The sequence below is a fragment of the Sorex fumeus genome, unplaced genomic scaffold (assembly GCF_029834395.1).
Source record: "Sorex fumeus unplaced genomic scaffold, SorFum_2.1 ptg000008l, whole genome shotgun sequence".
NCBI classification, from domain to species: Eukaryota; Metazoa; Chordata; class Mammalia; order Eulipotyphla; family Soricidae; genus Sorex; species Sorex fumeus.
The window spans coordinates 50,168,373-50,188,631 of NW_026606065.1; the positions used below are offsets into that span (position 1 = coordinate 50,168,373).

At 41.8% G+C, this 20,259-nt stretch overlaps 1 protein-coding gene across 2 annotated transcripts in view; it reads right to left on the reverse strand.

The window, feature by feature from the left end:
* Window positions 1-20,259, reverse strand: part of SLAIN1 (SLAIN motif family member 1) — a 62,297-nt gene that overhangs the window by 26,624 nt on the left and 15,414 nt on the right. For both annotated transcript variants that reach the window (XM_056109668.1, XM_056109667.1), the window contains exon 2: window positions 19,333-19,472. In XM_056109668.1, the coding sequence (XP_055965643.1) occupies window positions 19,333-19,472 (140 nt within the window). The remainder of the gene's footprint in view (window positions 1-19,332; window positions 19,473-20,259) is intronic.

Consider the following 20,259-nt stretch of genomic DNA (forward strand, 5'->3'; position numbering starts at 1 on the left):
GCAAGTAAAAGCCTGTGTGCTCCTGGGGGTGGGAAATGGAGGGTGGGGGGCTGGGGTGGAGCAAGGAAGTGATCCAGGCTAATTTAGAAAGGCCCAATATTTATAGGGCATAACCGGGATCACTCCTGGCAGGGCTCAAGGGGCCAATATGGGGTGCCAGAAATAGGACCTGGATGAACCTTGTGCATGGCAAGAACTCAATCCACCATATGATCTCTCCTCCCCACCACCCACCACCTGCTTGCTACAATACCCCTCCATTCATCTGAGCAGGCAGCCCACACCAGCCTCTGAAGATCCCATGAGGGCTAAGATAGACCATCGGGAGCCCCAAGACCAAGGAAAGGGAGTCGGGCTGTGAAGACAAGCTACAGGCAGACCAGGACATTTTACTCCACTTGGCCAGGTGACGTCCTTCTGGGTAGAAATCCTGCAAGAGGGATGGCTGCAGGGTCCAGCCTGGGTTGACAGGACTGAAGAGAGTGCGGGAGAATCAGGGTGAGCGCTGGAGAGAGATGGTCACTGGGTATTTGAACTTTAAGAAGGCCTGAGTGGCTACGTCGTTTAGGAAGGGGAAACAAGTGCCCGGAGAGATGATGGGCTGACTGGGCAGGGACCAAGGGCCGGAGCAGCGAGGTGGCTCCGAGGCTCACATGACGAGGTACAGTGCTGAAGCGCCCATGGGACACAGGTGAACAAGCCACGGCTGTGAAACTGGTGAGCACTGTGCATGCAGCAGGGAGGAGAGGGGGCTGCCCAAGCTACCAATTACTTTGGTTTGGTTTCATTTGGGAGCCACACCCAGTGATGGTTCACCAGCCACTACTCCGGTATTTGTGCTCAGGAGTGACCCCTGGCCATGTGGCCATCTGCATGACTGGGGATGGAGACGGGTTCAAGCACCTTACCCCCACCACTATCCCCACAGCAACTATGGCCATCTCTGTCTCAGGACACTGATGATACGGGATCTGATGAAAGTGCATGAAAATGAAAGATAAAATGAGAATTTGGATCTGTGCGGGACGGGCACGGAGGCACAGCTCTGGGCAACAAAGCTGAACTTCTCCTCATTCCAACCAGGAGACGTTCCCAATTCCTCGTCCAGTGCCAGGGACTCTTTCCGGAGCCGCAGCCGCATTAGCGGCCGTGAAATATTTTCCCACTACATATGCCGTAGGAACCATAAGCTACCTTCTTAGATGGAAACTTCTCTAGCTTAGCCATTAGAAACACAGAGGCCAATAACTCATAAGCCTATCTTAACTCACACTGCATATCAAGCAGAATAGTAACAGTGAACGTGAAGGACTAAACCACACTTGTCACAATGGTAAAGCAACACAAAAGCCCACCAAACTTTCGTATTGAAGAGTCTAGCCCAGATGACACCCACAGTACTGTAGTGTTAGACAACCTCTCTGACAAGGAATTCAGAAGGGAGCTACTTAGGATGCTTAGGGAACTAAAAGAAACAATGGAAAGCAATGCCAATAGAAGACAAGAGGATTTGAAGGCAGAAATGAGGAAAATGCAATCGGAAATGTCAGACCTGAAAAATCTCGTAGGCGGATTGAAAAACTCAGTGGAAGGCCTGAGCAGCAGAGTAACAGCTGCTGAGAACAGAATTAGTGAGCTCGAAGAAGAAGTTCAGAGACTCTCCAGAAAAGAGCAGAAAATGGAAAAGAGACTCACAATTCGGGAACAGATGGCAAGAGAAGATCGTGATGAAGCCAAGAGGGGTAATATAAGAATTATTGGAGTCCCAGAGGTACAGGAAGAAAACCTTGATGAAGAAGAAACTGTCAAAGACATCATTGCTACAACGTTTCCAGAGCTGAAGAAAACTTGTGACCACACTCAGGAGGCCCGAAGGGTACCAGCTAGAAGAAATCCGAATAAAAATACCCCAAGACACATCCTGATCAAAATGACCAAAACCTTAGACAGAGACAAAATTCTGAAAGCAGCAAGATCGAAGAAAGAAATCTCTTACAAAGGAGCATCCTTAAAATTCATAGCTGATTTTTCTGATGAAATCCTCATGGCCCGAAAACAGTGGTGGGACATAGTGAAAAAACTCAATGAAATAAATGCCTCCCCAAAAATACTTTACCCAGCGAGACTCTCATTCATAATAGAAGGAACAACACACAGTTTCACAAACAACAGCTCAGGAACTTCATAGACTCAAAACCATGGTTACAAGAACAACTAAATGGGCTACTTTAAGGCAAGAAAGGCCCCTCAAATACACCAAATTTCAACAGAACAATGGGACAAAATCCCATAACAATAATCTCTCTCAGTGTCAATGGGCTGAACGCACCAATTAAAAGAAATAGAGTGGCAGGATGGATTAGAAAATTGAACCCAACATTCTGCTGCCTGCAAGAAACACATCTCAATAGTCAAAGCAAACACAGACTCAGAGTCAAAGGCTGGAAAACAATCCTACAGGCAAACAGCTCCCATGAAAAAGCTGGGGTAGCCAACCTAATATCAGACCACATCGATTTCAGAGTGAAGAAGGTCATAAGAGACAGTGAAGGCCATTTCTTATTGATCAAAGGATCTGTACAACAGGAAGAACTTACAATAATAAATGTATATGCACCTAATGAGAGACCAGCAAAGTACTTAAAACAATTACTCATAGATTTGGAAAAAGACATCAATAGCAACACAATACTAGTGGGAGACTTCAACACCGCTTTGTCACCTCTTGATAGATCAGCCAGACTCAAGCTTAGCAAGGACATACTTCATCTGAGGGAAACAATGGAAGAAAGGGACTTAGTAGATATATACAGGACACTTCATCCTCAAAAAGCTGAATACACATTCTTCTCAAGTGTACATGCAACATTCTCCAAGATAGACCACATGCTGAGCCACAAAACATGCCTCCATAAAATTAAGAAGATAGAGATTGTATCAATAAACTTCTCAGACCATAATGCGCTGAAATTAGAAGTAAATCACACACAAAAACAGAAAACTAAACCAAACACCTGGAAATTAAACAGTGCGCTATTGAACAACGAATGAATTAGACAGGAAATCAAAGAGGAAATCAAAAGATGCCTAGAAACGAATGAAAATGAGAACACGAGTTACCAAAACTTATGGGACACAGCAAAAGCTGTGTTAAGAGGAAAGTTTATAACTCTACAAGCATTCCTCAGGAAGGGGGAGCGAGCACACATAAGTAACCAAACCTCACAGCTTAAGAGCTTGGAGAAGGACCAAAAAAAGGAGCACAACCCGAACAGGAGAAAGGAAATAATAAAACTCACAGCAGAGATTAACGAGATGGAAACCCAAAAAACAATCCGAAAGATCAATGAAACCAAGAGCTGGTTCTTCGAGAAAATTAACAACATCGATAAGCCTCTAGCAAAACTCACAAAGAAAGGGAGAGAGAAAACCCTAATAAACCGAATCAGAAATGAAAAGGGGGTCATTACAACAGAAACTACAGAAATTCAAAGGATCCTCAGGGAGTACTTTGAGAAGCTTTATGCCACGGAACATCAAAACCTCGAGGAAATGGATAAATTCCTAGACTCCTACAGACTCCCAAGGCTGAACCAAGAAGACCTGGAATACCTGAACAGACCTATCACCATCAAGGAAATTGAAATGGTAATAAAAAGTCTCCCCAAGCACAAAAGTCCTGACCCGGATGGATTCACTAGTGAACTCTTCCAAATATTTAAAGAAGACTTACTCCCAATCCTCTTTAAGCTTTTCCACGAAATTGAAATATCAAAAACACTTCCAAACAGTTTCTACGAAGCAAATATCACACTGATACCAAAAGCAGACAGAGATACCACAAAGAAAGAGAATTACAGGCCAATATCCCTGATGAACACAGATGCAAAGATCCTCAACAAACTACTAGCAAATAGAATCCAACTACTCATCAAAAAGATCATACACCATGACCAAGTAGGATTCATCCCAGGGATGCAAGGATGGTTTAACATTAGGAAATCAATCAACATAATCCATCATATCAACAAAAGAAAAGATAAAAAGCCTATGATTATATCAATAGATGCAGAGAAAGCATTTGATAAGATCCAGCACCTCTTTATGATGAAAACCCTACCAAAATGGGTATAGAGGGGACCTTCCTCAACATAATTAAAGCCATCTACCACAAGCCTACAGCAAGCATCATCCTCAATGGGGAAAAACTGAGAGCCTTCCCTCTAAGATCAGGGACGAGACAAGGATGCCCACTCTCTCCACTGCTGTTCAATATAGTACTGGAAGTACTTGCAATAGCGATTAGGCAAGAAAAAGATATTAAGGGCATTCAGGTAGGAAAGGAAGAAATCGAGCTCTCACTATTCGCAGATGATATGATACTATACTTAGAGAACCCAATAACCTCCACAAAAAAAACTCCTAGAAACAATAGACTCATATAGTAAAGTTGCAGGCTATAAAATCAATACCCAAAAGTCCATGGCTTTCCTATACGCAAACAGTGAGAGAGAAGAAAGCAACATGAAAAAAACAATCCCGTTCACAATTGTGCCCCAGAAAATCAAGTACCTAGGAATCAGCTTAAGTAAGGAAGTAAAGGACCTGTACAAAGAAAACTACAAAACGCTACTTCAGGAAATAAAAGAGGACATGAGGAAATAGAAAGATATCCCCTGCTCATGGGTCGGGAGAGTGAACATTGTCAAAATGGCAATACTACCGAAAGCACTGTATAAATTCAATGCAATCCCTATAAGGATACCCATGACATTCTTCAAAGAAATGGAGCAAACACTCCTGAAATTTATATGGAACAATAAGCCCCCACGAATAGCTAAAGCAATTCTTGGGAAAAAGAAAATGGGAGGAATTAACCTCCCAAACTTCAAACTGTACTACAAAGCAGTAATAATTAAAACAGCATGGTACTGGAACAAAGGCAGAACTGGAGACCAATGGAACAGGGTTGAATACACTGACATCTCCCCTCAATCATATGATCATCTAATCTTTGATAAAGGTGCAAGTAATGTGAAGTGGAGTAAGGAAAGCCTCTTTATCAAATTGTGCTGGCATCACTGGACGGCTACATGCAAAAAAATGGGCTCAGAACTCTGCCTAACACCCTGTACAAAAGTAAGATCAAAATGGATTAAAGACCTCAACATCAGACCAGAAACCATAAGGTACATTGAAGACAAAGTTGGCAAAACTCTCCATGACATTGAAGCTAATGGTATCTTCAAAGATGCCACGCCACTGGCCGAGCAAGTGAAAACAGAGATAGATAAATGGGACTATCTTAAACTAAAAAGCTTCTGCACCTCCAAAGAAACAGTGACGAAAATACAAAGACAGTCTACAGAATGGGAAAGGATATTCTCCGAATACACATCTGACAAGGGGTTGATATCCAGGATATACAAAATACTGGTTAAACTCCACAAGAAGAAAACATCCAACCCCATCCAAAAATGGGGCAATGAAATGAACAGAAACTTTCTCAAAGAAGAAATCCGAATGGCAAAAAAAGCACATGAGAAAATGCTCTACATCATTAATCATCAGGGATATGCAGATCAAAACCACAATGAGATACCATCTCACACCTCTCAGAGACTGGCCCACATTCAAAAGAATAAAAGCAACTGATGCTGGCGCGGATGTGGCGAGAAAGGGACACTCCTTCACTGTTGGTGGGAATGTCGACTGGTTCAGCCCTTCTGGAAAACAGTATGGACGATTCTCAAAAAATTAGAAATTGAGCTCCCATTTGACCCAGCAATACCACTCCTGGGAATATATCCCAGAGAGGCAAAAATGTATAGTCAAAGTGACATCTGCACTTGTTTGTTCATTGCAGCACTCTTTACAATAGCCAGAAACTGGAAGAAACCTGAATGCCCAAGAACAGATGACTGGTTAAAGAAACTTTGGTACATCTACACAATGGAGTACTATGTAGCTCTTAGAAAAGATGAAGTCATGAAATTTACATACAAGTGGTACAACATGGAAAGTATCATGCTAAGCGAAATGAGTCAGAAAGAGAGGGATAGACATAGAAAGACTGCATTCATCTGGGGGATATAAAGTAACAAAATATGAGATTAATACCCAAGAACAGCTGAGATCAGCACCAGGAGGATTACTCCATAGCTTAGTGGCCAGCCGGGCATTCTAGAGGAAAGGGCAGCTCAGATAGAGAAGGGAGCACCAAATAAAGGGTGTTTGGAGGATCCTCCCAGGAGGGGAGATGCATGTCAAAAGTAGACTATGCACTGAACATGTTTGCCACTCAATGCCTCTTTTGCAGACCACAACACCCAAAAGGAGAAAGAGAACACAGGGGATTGCCCTGCCACAGAGGCAGGGGGGGATGGGGGGATGGGGGTGGGGGGATATTATCCATGGTGGTGGAAAATGGGCACTGGTGGAGGGATGGGTATCTGATCATTGTATAATCGAAACCCAAGCACAAAAAATTGTAAATCTACAACTGTACCTCATGGTTTCACTAATAAAAAAAAAATGAGGAGAATTTAAGAGGAATGAGGCAGGCCCATATGCAGTGAATGGGAGGAGGAAGTGGGTGGCACGTTTCAGAACAGGAGTTGGATGAAACCAACGCATGAATAGACCTTCACCTATGGAGAACCTAGAAAAGTAAAGGTGAAGGTGCTTGAGGAAAGGCTGTTGAACAGAGAATCCAGGGATCTGGCAGAGGAAACTTAGGAGGTAGAATTTAGGAAGCCAAAGGGCTGGGGGGAGGGGGGAGGGAGGTGCCCAAAGAACAAAGATAATGAAGCATCACCACGAGAAGTGGGAGTGAACTGAGAAACCACTGCTAAGAGGGATGGGGATGAAAAGATATCTGAAATGAACTAGAAGACATTTCTTCTTCCTCATCTTGTGTGTACTCGATTCAGCCCAGAAACGTCTTCCAGTTCTCGCCACGGAAGTGGGAGTGAACTGAGAAACCACAGCTAAGAGGGATGGGGCTCCTGGCTAGATGGCCTGGGTCCCTGAGGGGAACAGAGGCAGCAGAAATGAGTGGGGTTGAATCGAGTTCACACAAGACGAGGAATAAGAAATGTCTTCTAAAGGAACCTGGCTCCAAAAGCAAGAACAGGAGGCAGCTTGCAGAGCGTGAAGGTCTTTCCGCGTGTCTGCAGAATGGAAGGAGGGATGGAGAAAAGACTTTACAAACAGAGGCAAAGCTCTGAAGCAAGATCCTCGGGATCAGTAGGAAGGTGGAGAGAGGCGGGGTGGGGGGGTGGGGGGGGGAATGAGTGGGAGAGACAGGGAGAGCTGTGAGAAAGGGAGAGTAAGACACAGAGCAGGCAACAGGGAGGCGAAGGTGGGAAGTTATCTCCAGATTAGAAGGCAGTGAACCACCTCACAGTGGAAGAAGCTGGCAAGAAGCACCTATTTGTTGTTGTTGCTGCTATTTTGTTCATGGTTTGTTTTTGTTTTTGTTTTATTCTGCAAAGCGCAATGATGTCCAAAGGATTTAGGGCTAGGTAGTTGGTGTGTGGGGAGGGGGGGGGGCAGCTGCACTGTTCAGAGATGTCAACTCCGTCATCCCTGTCATAAGGCAAAACACAAAATGGAACAAGTTGCTTACTTGCAGTCAGGAAGTCAGAACTGACCCTGACTGCAAGTAAGTGCTTGCTATTGAAGAATGTTCGAGATCGAGGGTAAGAGCTTGATGAGAAGAGACTGCGGAGGAGCTGGAAGGGCTAGCCAGCTGCATTCATCACCAGCAAAAATCAAAGATCACTACAACAAGGGACAAATGGGCCAAGTTTTGCTGGCTGTGCTGTTTCTGAGGCAACCACTGACCCACGTCAGCAAGGATTGATGCTGCTCCTGCTGCAGACAGGAGCCAATCAATTGAAATAATCAATGAATGAACACGGACAGTCTCCAACACATGTAAATTTTGAGATTCTCCAACCAAGTCATCATTATGGATCAGAAAATGATTAATTCTGGGGTTTTTTTAGCCACTTGAGGATGTGAAGAGCGGGCAGGGGAGACAGCTCCAAAGGCTGGAGCACACGCTTTGCATGCTGGAGGCCCAGGACTGATCCCTGGCACCACACGGCACGGCCCCCCGATCATCACTGGGGGCTTCCTGATCACTTGCTGGAAGTAGCTTCTCATCACCCCCAGGTGGAGAGGCCACACAGGTATAGGCAGAAGGTCAGATCTGGCCTGAGTCTGCCACGTCCTGAAGTGGAACACACACCAGGGAATAATGCCAAGGATTACAAGTGTATGGAGGGACTGGTTAGGGACTGAGGCACACAAATGACGGCCAATGGCAAGCTTCTTTACTACCGTTTTTCACATCAGTGTCAATAAAGACCAAGAAAATATCTAAAGGGTAGTGAACTAACCTGGGTTAGGTGCAGTGGTAGAGTGCACATGTACCACGAAGGAGCTTGTCCCAAGGTCCAACCCTGAGCCCTACAAAATATAATAAAACCCAGATACCAGGAGTTTCTAAACTTATCTGGTCTAACGGCCACCATGTTTCAAGAAACCACACACACACACATCACACACACATATACATACACACACGCCCTACTCAGAGCCCTCCTGGAAGCCTACTTTAAGTTAACAGGGAGTGTCCACCAGTTGTGCCTGTGGTTACTCCCGCTTGCCCTAAATCCTTCCAGCTTCACAGGTCTGGAGATGAAATCACCCACTTTGGCAAAGTCTGTTTTAGAGATTTCTGGCTCCAGCCAGTTCCATGTTGGTACTGAGAGCCGAACTGAATGATGAGCATCTTCTTACTGCTATGCGTTCATGGAAACAAAAAGTATTTGCAGAAAAGCAGTGAGCAAGGGACGTGGCTGAGTACACCACAAGCCTGCATTATACATTCACAATCTATCTATCATTTTAAATTTTTTTCCATCATAACCAGTAGTGCTTAGGACTTACTCCTGCTTCTGTGGTTGGGGATCACTCCAAAAACAAAAAGCCCTTGAGCTGAAATAAAGACACCCTATTATATTTGCATGAGTGCATCAGATAATGGGCTAATACCTAAGTGCTTTTTTTTTAGTTTTGTTTTTCGGCCATACCTGGTGATGCTCAGGACTGACTCCTGGTCCTGTGCTCAGGGTTCAGTCTTGGTGAGACTCGGAAGTCTATGCTAGGCAAGCTCACGAATCTTTTTGTGTTGTGGTTTTGCTGTGGGCTGCAGTCCTTTCAGTTTCTGTGCTTGCACAAAGCTGTCTGTAGGGCAGTGTGGCCGGAAATTGCATGTGGTACCAGCAGTCACAGCCAGCAGAGCTGTGAGGCCAAACAGCAGAGCTGTAGTGTACGTGTGCGGTGCATCACAGGGTATGTTAAGTTCTCTCATATCCCAAGTCCCACTTCATCACAGAGTCCCTGGTCCCAAGGCCAGGGCCATTTTCATGCCTTTTTCTGCCGACTCTCATAGCCTCTTGGTTATGTCCCATCCTTGGGAAAGCATTTTCTGCCCAGCCCCCGCCCCCACCCCCCTTTGGTAAGGTCAGCTGAATTACGACTTTAGGCTGGCATAAGAGCGAAGAAGAAACAAGAACAAAAGTTGCTCTCTGCTAAAATCTGTTTCTCACAGAAGACCACATGCCCTGAAGGCCAGGTCTGATTTGGGATTATCTGAAACTGTTCTACCCTTAGTACCTCAAAACTGGGCCTGCACTTAGCAAACACTGGATTTATTTCACGAGTGAGCATTCTAATGTCTCTCTGATGGAGGAGTATTATTTCTGAAAAGAGACTATGGATTCCCACATAATGATGGTTTTGTAGAGCTCCCAAGAAATCTCCGTGAACATCTGCCAAATAAAATTTCACTGCCACAGAGGAAAGATTTAATCAACCGCAGAATAGTACAAAGGATACTCTGGGAGAATCTCTTATGCTTCCTCTTAGAAGCAGCAGGTAGCAAAATAGCATGCCAATTAGCTAATTCATTATAGCAAACATTATGTCCTGTCCTAAGTTATTGTTCATTTTAATAAACAACCTTTCAAATCATGGAGGAGATGCAGAACAAAGCCACATGCCTGTGTAACTGGCAACACACAGGGAATGATTATTGAAGAAGACCCGGATCACACAGTTCCATGTTGCTAGAAAAAAACAGATGGGAACTACAAATTTCACAGGAGTATAGTGCCTAATTACTTGTTACTGACCCTATTAAGCATAAAGGCCAATACTGAAGCAAATGCAACGGGGCTCTTCAGAACAGAAGAGCAAAGCAAAGTAATGATGAAAATACAGAGCAGTGAAAACCTGGCTCCAATTTCCAACACACAGGAAATATCCAGAGACCATGTCACTGCACCAAAATGTTGGCCTGATTCCAGATGACTTTCCCAAACAGAAAGGGACCTTGACCAAGCTTACCTAAAATGAACCACACAAACTTAAGTTTTAATTCTGTGTTCCGAATTGACAGAGTATCTCAAGACTGGAAACTTGAACTGACGGAGATAGCATCTCAGGCCAGGTGAGGAGAGACTGAACAGGGTCTAGGAGAGATGCCGGATAAGCTGCTTAATGTCTCAACACAATCTCTGTGGCTTTCACCAGTGAAAAGGCCACATTCTTAACACACTAGATTAGTCAACAACTTTCTTCTCCATTCGCTAAATTTAGAAACACTCCATAACAACAATAGAGATAAGAATGGGCAGTAGTATCATATAAAGGTAAAATGAAAAACTCGACCATGAGGTAAAAATCACATTCAACGTGTGATCCAGGAGGAAATGGGAGACGGTCATAGGGAGACAGCCAAGAGGGTCATTGTGCAGGTTATACTGTTTGGGAAGGTTACATCCTTACTCCTCAAATGTGCCCTGTCCTAACTCAATATTTATACATATTCAACTATCTTGAGGCAAGATAAGCTTTTATTAACTGGCTGCAAATTAACTGAGCCACATACTAGGTGTTTCAAATTATTCAGGTAAGGTTTTTTTTTTTTTTTTTTTTTTTTTTATCATTATTTGGTCCTTTAAAATCCCAGCCTTGGGTCAGAGTGATAGAACAGCACATAGGGCACTGCCTTGCATGCAAAAAACCAGGGTTTGATCCTTGGCATCCCACATGTCCCCCAAGTACCACCAAGAGTGATTCCTGAGTGCAGAGCTAGGTAGGAGTAATCCCTGAGCATTGCTTAATGTGACCCACAACAACCAAAAACAACCCAAAAATCCCAGCCTCATGACATGGGATTAACAAATATTCTTACATTAGCCTCACTGCAATTTTAGAAAGCCATGGGAACTAAAGCTACCCAGGTAAGCTCTATCTGTTAGTTTTATTCTAAAAGGGTAGAAAAATAGAGTTTAAAAAAGCATTTACTATATAGAATGAATAAAAAATAGAAGACAAAGGAATACAGTGAGAGGGTCTAAATTTTTTACTATTCTTGAATGAAATAAACTATGCTCATAACACTTCAAATTAAGATCCTCAAACCTTACAAGATAGCACTGTAGCACTGTCCTCCCGTTGTTCATCGATTTGCTCGAGCGGGCACCAGTAACACCTCCATTGTGAGACTTGTCACTGTTTTTGGCATATTGAATACACCATGGGGAGCTTGCCAGGCTCTGCCGTGTGGGTGGGATACTCTTGGTAGCTTGCTGTGCTCTCTGAGAGGAGCGGAGGAATTGAACCCGAGCCGACCACATGCAAGGCAAATGCCCTACCTGCTGTGCTATCACTCAGCCCATCTATCTATATACATACATATATACATATATATGTACATATATATGTATGTATCACTGTCACTGTCCTCTCATTGTTCATCAATTTGCTTGAGTGGGCCCAGTAACCTCTCCATGGTGAGACTTGTTGTTACTGTGTTTGGCATATCGAATATATCACAGGTAGCTTGCCAGGCTTTGCCGTGCAGACGAGATACTCTTGGTAGTTTGCCTGGCTCTCTGAGAGGGGCAGAAGAATCGAACCCGGCTAGACCCTGGCTGGCTGCACGCAAGGCAAATGCCCTACTGCTGTGCTAATTATTCAGGTAAGGGTTTTTTTTTTTTAAAATCATTATTTGGTCCTTTAAAATCTCAGCCTTGGGTCAGAGTGATAAAACAGAAGTGACAGAATATACAAAATCTATATATGTATATAAATACATATATATCTATATAGATATATATACATATAGATATTATCTATATAGATATATAGCTAGATATAGGTATCTATATAGAGAGAGAAAGGGAGAGACAGAGAAATAAAGAAAAAGCTATTTGTTTTCTATTAATGTCTAAGTAGCCCACCTAGGAGGATTCCCAGTAATTCTGAAAAAAAAAAGACAACTGCATATTAACTGCAGTTACATGACACACAGTTTTCAAAGTATTTCACATTCAGCATCTCCTCAAAACTTTCCACTGTGAAATCTGTTCAATGTTATTAGATGAGATCTTGGAGTTATGATGGAAAGAAGCACTGGGGGACATAAATCTAACCACAGGATCAAAACTTTCTCACAGATTTATTCATTCATCAACAAGCAGCATTCAATAGTACGAGGTGACAGGCACTATTCTTGGCTCTGGGAGGGTTACAGCAGTGAACAAAACAGATTTATCTCCCCCTCAGAACCATCGCTTTAATAAGCAATACTGATTTTTCTTTCTTTTTCTTTTTCTTTTTTTTTTTTTTTTTTTAGCTTTGGCTAATTAGATGCCATTTAGTCAACAAGTTGAGTTTCTTAGCTCAGTCTAGGGAATTTAAACACAGGAAATAAGTACAAAAGCCCAACATTCGGAGCTAAAAATATGTTTGAGAATGCATTAAGTGCTGGTTAGCTTAACAGGAAATCGAAGTTTGTATAGGTACTCCTGTCAAATGCTATTTACACAAAAAAATTAAAATATTTTTACAAAACAGGGTGTGCTTCCACATAAAGATTAACAAACACCAGCCGAATATTTTTGAAATAGAAAAAAAAAACAATTATTCACTGGGTTTTATTTTTAAAGACAGCTTTTACTGCTTAATTTTCATTTTATTTACAGAAAAAAGCTGAATTTAACAACACCTTACACTAATCAGGTACAAAAAATGGGAGGATTAATGAAGGTCTGTTTGCATGTTGCAAGGTAAAGTCAGTAAGGGTAGAGATCTATGGTCTGTTTTGGTACTGCTGCATCCCTGTACTCTACAATGGGGCTTGGAAGATAGAAGTACTTAACAAAGAGAAGAAAAGCTTGCAAGATGCATTTAAACAAATAAAATCCATAAACTGGGAACAACAACAGAAGCAAGAATGGAAAAAGGGAGAAAGCATGAAGCTGAAATCCAGTAAAGTCAACATTCAGCATCTAGGAAGAACAAGTAGGAGAAACAAATGATGTAAGAAATTTTGTAGAGCTCACATTTCCTGACTTAAAATGTGTGTGTGCATGTGTGTGTGTGTGTGTGTGTGTGTGTGTGTGTGTGTGCGTGTGTGTATTCTATCCCTCTACCATCTAGCATAAGGTGGGAAAAATGTAATTTCAAAATATCTTGAACTGGGCCCAGCCCTTGAGACTTACAGTACTACAGATAGAAAGATAGAATGACCACAAATGGAACTTCCAGAGCAATTCAGAGAGTACACTCTAAATGAGGTAATGCTTTCTGAACTCTCCTGACAGTGTTTTTTGACTTTAAACTCTTTTAGCCCAAAAGAAGAATTAACTGTAGAAGAAAATCTACAGTAAAGGTATTTTCACATATATGAGGTTCTCATACTCTCAGGCTACCATGTTTCCTCTTTCCTCTCGTACTACTCCCTGCCCTGCCCAAAGCCACAAGAGAAGGTACTCCAGTGAACAGCAAAGTTCAAGGAAATACAAGGTCAAGAAGGTCCTTCCACTCAAACGGGCACCAGTAACATCTCCGTTGAGACTTGTTGTTACTGTTTTTTTGCATATCGAGTATGCCACAGGGAGCTTACCAGGCTCTGCCGTGCAGGCAGGATACTCTCGGTAGCTTGCCTGGCTCTCCAAGAGGGATGGAGGAATCGAACCTGGGTTGGCCGTGTGCAAGGCAAACACCCTACCTGCTGTGCTATAGCTTCAGTCCATAATTAAGATTTGGAAAAGAAATTAGTAAATAAGAAAAAAAAAGATAAATTATTGCATGATTTAGATGTGATAATTTCATTCACAAAATCAACACTAATGTAACTCAGAATTCGTTAAAGGGTGAATGGGGCATGGTACAGAGAAAAAGAAGAGTAGGTGGTTTTAAAGGGTTAATTAAACCTTCACAGTCAAAATAAAAAGCCAATAAAAAACATTTAAAACTGACAATGCAATCAGCAGCCATAGAAGAGGTAAACAGCAGAAAGAAAATAAACAGCTTTACTTAAACAACTGAACCCAAGTAATAGAATGGGAATGTTTGGGATGAGGCTGGAATCCCATAAAACTAATCCTTTGTAATCTACAGACCTGTTGCTTTACAAAATACATTAAATTTCAAAAGTATTTTTCATTCAATAGAGAACCAGTTTACATGGGTTACTTTTTGGCTCAGAACGGGATTACAAAGTGTGCATATCTAGAACAGAAGCATTTAATATCAGAGGATTAACACTTACATACAGATTTAATAAAGACTAATTGTTTTTAAAAACCTATGAAATCTAAATAAACTGCATTATTAAGAGGTATAGTTCATCAATTTGCTCTCTTCACCTTAAATTCTGCTTTAGCTCCTTGCCAAAGAAAAATGAGGTAATCAGACTAAAACTTCTGAAGTTTTAGATTAGGATGACCAAAAGGTATAAATTCGAGTTTATGTAAAATAAGTAATAGACATCATGGTATCTATACGTAATTGGACTGTACTGGATATTTGAAAGTTCTCAAGAGTATATTTTAAAAAATTCTCATCACCAAGACAAAACTGTAGTCTTATGGTGATGTATATTAACTAGGTTTATCATGGTCAATACAAGCACTATACACAAATATCAAATCATTTGTGGCATACCTAAAACAATGTGGTAAATGAATCACCTCAAAAAAAAATCTCAAAAGCACTCCAATTAAGGTCATTTCCATTAAATTTAATAAAGCCTCTCCTTTATTAAAAAAAAAAAATCAGTCCTATACAGCTATCTACCTGCTTGCAAAAGAATGAAAGCAGACTCAGCAAATTATAGCCTGGGTGGTCCAAATGTGATCTGCTCCTCATTTTGTAATTCCTAGCTAAAGAATGTTTATTGCATTGTTTTAATAATTAAAAAAATAATAATATACTTCATGGCCCATGGGGGAAAAAAAGCACATGAAATTAAAATCCTGGTGCCCATAATGAAAGGTTTATTAGTAAATAGCTTTGCTCATTTTTGTATTTATTCTTGCTTCCTAGTGAAGGCAGAGATTGTGCGACCCACAGCACCTAAAATATTTACTCTTAGGCTCCTTTCAGGAAGTCTGTGGAAACCTGAACTAAAGGGTCCTAGTTCTAAACTTCATTTTATTTTTGCTTCATGGTCCTCCCATAGTTTATTGATTTTGCTCGAGCAGGCCCAGTAATGTCTCCATCATGAGACTTTGTTGTTACTGCGTTTGGCATATCAAATACGTCACGGGGAGCTTGCCAGGCTCTGGCGTGTGGGCGAGATACTCTCAGTAGCTTGCCAGGCTCTCCGAGAGGGGCAGAGGAATCAAACTCGTGTCGGCCATGTTGGCCGCTTGTAAGGCAAACGCCCTATTCAATTTTTAAATTTTATTTTCATAAGGTTGTTCGCATTAATTGATTACATTCATTCAATAGTTCAGCATCAATCCCACCACTATTACACTTTCCTGCCACCATTATTTCAAATTTTCCCACGACCATTCAAACCTGCCTGCCACTGCAGATGCCAGATAATTTATTTTCTATTGCTTATTGTGAATATCATGAGAGGTTGCACAGTCACTGGAATTCTAAAACTGTAAATGACTGGGGTCCAGATACATCTCTGTAGAGAGCTAATCCATTTGGAGATTAATTTGTGAGTCTCTGGATCAAAGTGTTGATGTACTTAAATATCGCCCAGAGGCAGTTCATGGATGTGACAGCCAAGTCCCCAAAGGGGCAGGGAGACGGGAAGGGAAGGCCCATCCCTACCACTGCCATGTGGCCTGGAGTCTTCAGACCCTGGTCTCGCATACCTGGGTTTTTCTTTTGGAAGTACATTTGTAGCCACTGGGGTTCATCTGGAGTGGGCAGAGTGAAATGTACATCTAAAACATCCTCGAGTCTAGAGAAGTTTGAATAAAGACTCTTAAGAGATTCTCTATATAATCTCTGAAAAAAAATATTCATAGGGATTTAATGATTTGCTTAGAGTCATCTGAATGACTTTAACAGTATCTTGAACAGTATCTTGGGTATGAAATATTTGCTCTGCTGCTTATACCACTTTTGGGAATATATCCTGGAGAGGCAAAAGAGTATAGTAGAAATGACATCTGCACGTGTATATTCATTGCTGCACTGTTTACAATAGCCAAAATCTGGAAAAAAAACCCGAGTGCCCAATAACAGATGACTAGTTAAAGAAACTTTGGTAGATTTACACAATGGAATATTATGCAGCTATTAGAAAAGATGAAGTCATGAAGTTTGCGTATAAATGGATCAACATGGAAAGTATCATGTTAAGTGAAATGAGTCAGAAAGAGAGGGAGAGACATAGAAAGGACTGCACTCATCTTTGGTATATAAAGTAACAGAATGGGGGACTAACACCCAAGAATTAGTAGAGATAAGGACCAAGAGGTTTACTCCGTGGCTTGGAAGCCGACCTCACATGCTGGGGGAAAAGGCAGCTCAGACAGAGAAGAGAACACCAAGTAAAGGGTATTTGGAGGACCAGTTCAGGTTGGGAGACGAAAGCCGAATGTAGACTATAGATCAAACACAAAGGCCACTCAATGTCTCTAGTGCAAACTGCAATACCCAAAAGGAAAAAGAGAACAAAAGGGAATGCCCTGCCTCAGAGGCGGGGGTAGGGGGGATGGAATGGGGGTGATGGGAGGGATACTGGGTTCATTGGTGGTGGAGAATGGGCACTGGTAGAGGGATGGGTACTCAATCATTGTATGACTGAAACACAAGCAGGAAAGCTTGTAAGTCTATAACTGTACCCCATGGTGATTTACTAATAAAAAATTTTAAAAAAAAGAGTGCTGCTGCTCCTCAGTAATGCACAAAAGGAGGGTGGGAGGGAGAGACGGAAGAGGGAAGAGAGAAAGAAGGGGAAAGAGAGAGGAGGGGGGGAGAGAGAGAGAGGAGAGAGGGAGAGAAAGAGAGAGAGAAAGAGAGAGAAAGAGAGAGAGAGAGAGAGAGAATGTGCCTGTCATAGAAATGGGGGGGAGGGGGTTGGGAAGAAAACTAGTGACACTGGTTGGTGGAGGGATGGGTGTTGGATCACTGTATAAAACCCAATCATGAACAGCTTTTTAATGGTCTATCTCACAGTGATTCGATAAAAACTTCAAAATCCCTGCATTATTATGGGGGGGCTAGAGAGATAATATAGCGGATATGGCACCCTCCTTGCATGTAGCAGACCTGGGTTTGATTCCTGGCATCCCACATGGTCTCTCAAGCACCACCAGGAATAACTCCTGCGTTCAAAGCCAGTGCTGGGGACCAGAATCCAGAATGCTGGAGCTGCTGAAATGAAGTGCTGCCCCTGGGCGGGTCTCCTAGAAGACTTTCCCCTGAAGGAAGCCCTTTATGTTTATGCACAACCAGATCCATGTTTATATTTATGCTCAACCAAATTCATGTTTATATTTATATTCAAACAAATCCATGTTTATGTCCAACCAAACACATGTTAATCCCTACACCCCCACCCTTGCATCCTTTCCTATCTAAGCCCTGTCTGATTTCAATAAAAATGTTGCTGGCCAAAAAATAAAAATAAAAAGAGAAGTGCAGCTGCTGTCATTTTCAAGCGAATACACAAAGGCTCCTTCTACACTCTTCAACTCTCTATGATCGCATTGCTCATTTTGCCTAAAATGTTAATGAACCTTGTTAGTTTGACCTTCCAGATCACTTTGGCCACAACAGTGATGCTCAAGGAACCATATTGTGCCAGGGATCAAACCAGCCTTTGCTGCATGCAAGGCAGGGCCTTCCCCTCTGTACTATCTGTCCGGCTCCCTCCCAATTTCCAAAGGTGAGGACTTCCGGTTATCAATGCAACCGAGTACAGAAACGATCAAAAGGGTCAGAGAGCTCAGGTCCCAGTGCAATCCCAGTGAATCCCAAACCTTGGGATTCAGTTACACATCTCTGTTATCAATATCAAGAGAATTAAACATGGACTCATCTTCCCTCACAGTATCTTTGCAAACAGAAGAAATAAACTGGAGAGGGGAAAATATGAATACATGTTCCTACCTTACAGTACAAAGTTCATCTAAGCTGAAAGTCTAGCTACAAACAGGTGGGAAACTATATACACTCTACTGAGAAACATGAAGTGAAGTGCACGCACACAAGCACTGTGCACGTCAGTGAGGCTTTTTAGTTGGAAGTGTCTACACTAACCCCGACTATAAAACCAGGGTTGAACTGTTCACAACAGGCAAAATCTAGAAACAACCCAAGAGCCCGAGAACAGACAACTGGTTAAAGAAACTTTGGTACATCTACACAATGGATTACTATGCAGCTCTTAGGAGAGATGAAGTCATGAAATTTGCATATAAGTAGATAGATATGGAGAGTATCATGCTATGTGAAATGAGTCAGAAAGAGAGGGACAGATATAGAAGGACAGCACTCATTTGTGGAGTATAAAATAACATAACATGAGACCGACACCCAAGGACAGTAGATATAAGGGTCAGGAAGATTGCTCCATAGTTGGAATCTGCCTCATGAGAAGGGACCACTAAGAAAATGATGGTTGGAGGAATCAGTCAGGATGGGAGATGTGTGCCAAAAATAGATAAAGGACCAAGCATGATAACCTCTCAGTATCTGCAGTGCAAACCATAATGCCCAAAAGTAGAGAGAGAGTATAAGGAATATTGTCTGTCGTGGAGGCAGTGGGAGGGTGGAAAAGAAGGGGGTACACTGGGGATATTGGTGGTGGGGAACGTGCACTAGTGGGGGGATGGGTGTTTGATCATTGTGTGATTGTAATCCAAATATGAAAGCTTGTACCTATATCTCACAGTGAATCAATAAAATTTTTTAAAAATTTAAAAAATTAAAAAAAAAAAACCAGGGCTGAGCATGTTCGAGAATGTGACTGTGCTGGGTGACAATTACCTTGCTCCAGTCTGAAGCACAGGGAACGCCTTCCTGCTTCCATCTCCGGAGTCGGATTATCGAGGACATGTCTACACCACTGCAAAGGATTCAGGGATTTTTCAGACGATGTGAATGTCTTGGAAGAGCCAACATATAACCTTAAAAAAAGAAATCTACATTATAGGTATTATATAGAAATTTAACTTACCTCTCACAGAGAAAACAAACACCCAACATTTGCAATGGAAACTGCCAAGGGACAATGTCAAATCCCCAAATATACTGCAGCTTGTTGGAAGGGGAAAAAGATGATAAGTAAGCAACTACATCCTAGAGAGCTTGAGGTCAGCAACTTACATTACTAATTAAGCCTGGGAAAAAACTCACAAACAAGAGCAAACCAGTTACTGTCAACTTTAAAAAATATATAATTGCATTAAATTTTATTTTGGACTAGGATCTCATTATAGTAATAATCATGTCATACCTGTCATTAATAAAACTTTTTAAAAAATTCTGTACTAATATATTTTGGAGTATACATGAAATAGGTAAGCCCTAGATATGAAAAAAATAAATAAATTTCCCCTATACTTTATTTAAATACTGTGGTTTACAAAGTTGTTCACGATGATTCGTTCCAAGCATTCAATATTCCAACCCCAAACCCACCACCACTGTCACCTTTCCTCCACCACTGTTTCCAATTTTCCCAACCACCCCTCAAGCCTGCTCCTATGGCAGGCCCACCATAATTTATACTGCTTGTTACCAATAAATTGTTAATGGAATAATCAAAAGTTATTTCCTCAGAAGAAAATTAGTGAAAACTGTTTTATCTCACTCATACCACGGACAGCAAGTCCTTGTCTGATGGAGTACAAAGATGTCATAAATTATGCCTGTCTTCATGTTAATATTTATATAAATTGAGATTAGTTGGGC